The sequence below is a fragment of the Sinocyclocheilus anshuiensis genome, unplaced genomic scaffold (genome assembly GCF_001515605.1).
Source record: "Sinocyclocheilus anshuiensis isolate Anshui unplaced genomic scaffold, SAMN03320099.WGS_v1.1 scaffold1127, whole genome shotgun sequence".
Classification (NCBI taxonomy): Eukaryota; Metazoa; Chordata; class Actinopteri; order Cypriniformes; family Cyprinidae; genus Sinocyclocheilus; species Sinocyclocheilus anshuiensis.
In genome coordinates, this window is record NW_015546115.1 from 738,007 (window position 1) to 739,882 (window position 1,876).

General features: G+C 37.4%; 1 protein-coding gene across 1 annotated transcript in view; it reads left to right on the top strand.

Moving 5' to 3' along the window:
• Positions 1–527, top strand: part of LOC107700796 (Na(+)/H(+) exchange regulatory cofactor NHE-RF2-like) — a 20,080-nt gene extending 19,553 nt beyond the window's left edge. Inside the window, exon 9 of the mRNA XM_016502612.1 lies at positions 319–527. Coding sequence (XP_016358098.1) covers positions 319–527 — 209 coding nt within the window. The remainder of the gene's footprint in view (positions 1–318) is intronic.
• Positions 528–1,876: the final 1,349 nt, after the last annotated feature.

Sequence of the window (1,876 nt, forward strand, 5' to 3'; positions counted from 1 at the left end):
GTTTACATATGTGTGTACTGTATATATTTATTATGTATAAATAAACACACACACATACAGTATATATACTGAAAATATTTACATGTGTATATACATTTATATATTTATATTCTTATATTTGATATTATATATAAATATATTTAATGTATAAACAACATATTTTTCTGAAATATATGCATGTGTTTGTAATTATATACACATAATAAATATACACAGTACACACACATATACTATGTAAACAATAACTTTTATTTTGGATGCGATTAATCATTTGACAGCGCTAGCAAAAACCTTGTGTTGTGTTTTCACAGCTCACAGATTCTGACCATCTCTCCAGCGATGACGCCCCTAAACCAAAGCCAGACGTGAACTCTGAGGAGCGGCCGCTAGATCCGTTCTGGGAGAGCGGTCTGCATCTGAGTCTGACCGCGGCGGAGGCCAAGCAGAAAGCCCGGGCCAAACGGCCCAACAAGAGAGCGCCCCCGATGGACTGGAGCAAGAAACAGGAAATCTTCGGCAACTTCTGAGCAGCCACACATCGGAAAGCTCACCTCAGTCCTAGAGAGACACCACCAACACACACAGACCCGACCAAAGACATGCAGCTTAGACCAGATTAGATCAACCTCCAGAAACGAGTGAAAGGGTGAGAGAGGAAAGGCTTGAGTTTGGATTCAGGCTGATCTGACAGAAATGCAACACGTTTGTTCTTGATGCACATCATATTATGGGTTCAACTGAGCTTAATTTGGCATTTGTTGCTAGTAAGTGCTTCACATTCAGCCAGTTGGTTGTTTTACCCAATAATGCGCAGGTTCCCTTCTTGAAGTCACTTCACTGCCATCGCATTTCTACTCTTTCTCAAACACAACAGCAGTTTCCACAAAGCAGACAATAAGGAAGGAATGCAAAGAGAGTGAGAAAAGAAGGAAAGACATACTGAAGGAAAGGTGAGGAGAAAGTGAACAAAAGATGGCAACTGAACATCGAGCTGAGAAGCCAAAGGTTGTAGGTTCAAACCCCTGAAGAAAGAAGTTACCATTAGAGAAAATGCACAGTAAGTTGTGTTGGTTGACAATGAACGATCAGAAGAAAATAAAGAGGTTCAGTCAGAGATCTTTACACCGTGAAGTTGAGTTCATCTTTATGCTAGTGTAGCCTACTCCTAAATCCTCACAACACTCACTCTTAGCAGAAATAGCTACACTTAAACTATACAACAAAAACATTGATGACATCCTGCACTACGCAGATTTTCGTCCAATCAGATGCTCTCTAGAATTAGCATATTAGCTAATGGCTGTTTTTTTAAAGGGACGATCTCCTCAATATGTCCCAAGCTCAAAGAATATTTATGTATTTATTTTCTTGCCATGCTCTCATGAATGCTGGTTTAACATTGCTAAATGATATTGAATATTGGGTATTTATAGACCTTATAGTTCAACAGGCTGTCATTATCATCTTATTCTAGATCAATATTAACCAGTCTGTTCGAGCAGTGAACCTCATCTGTTTCTGACCTCAGTCTCTTGTGTGGATTTCAAAAATCAAAAGTAAAACAATGTCTTTAAAAATGCACTAACACATGTACAGAAATCTAGCTATTAATAATTAATAACATAATTGTGTATTCTGAAAACGTAAAGAAATACAACAATGTAACTGATTACAGAAAATCCCTAATATATTTACATCTGAGGCATGTTGTTTTAAGTCAATTTTGTTTAGAGTCGTTCTACATTTAAACTTAGACTACATTATTAGATTACCTTTTGACTTTATGAATGCACATAAATGACAGCTTAAAGGGGTCATAGGATGCTACATGCACTTTTACAAGTAGTTTGAACTGAAATGTGTGTTGGCAGTGTGT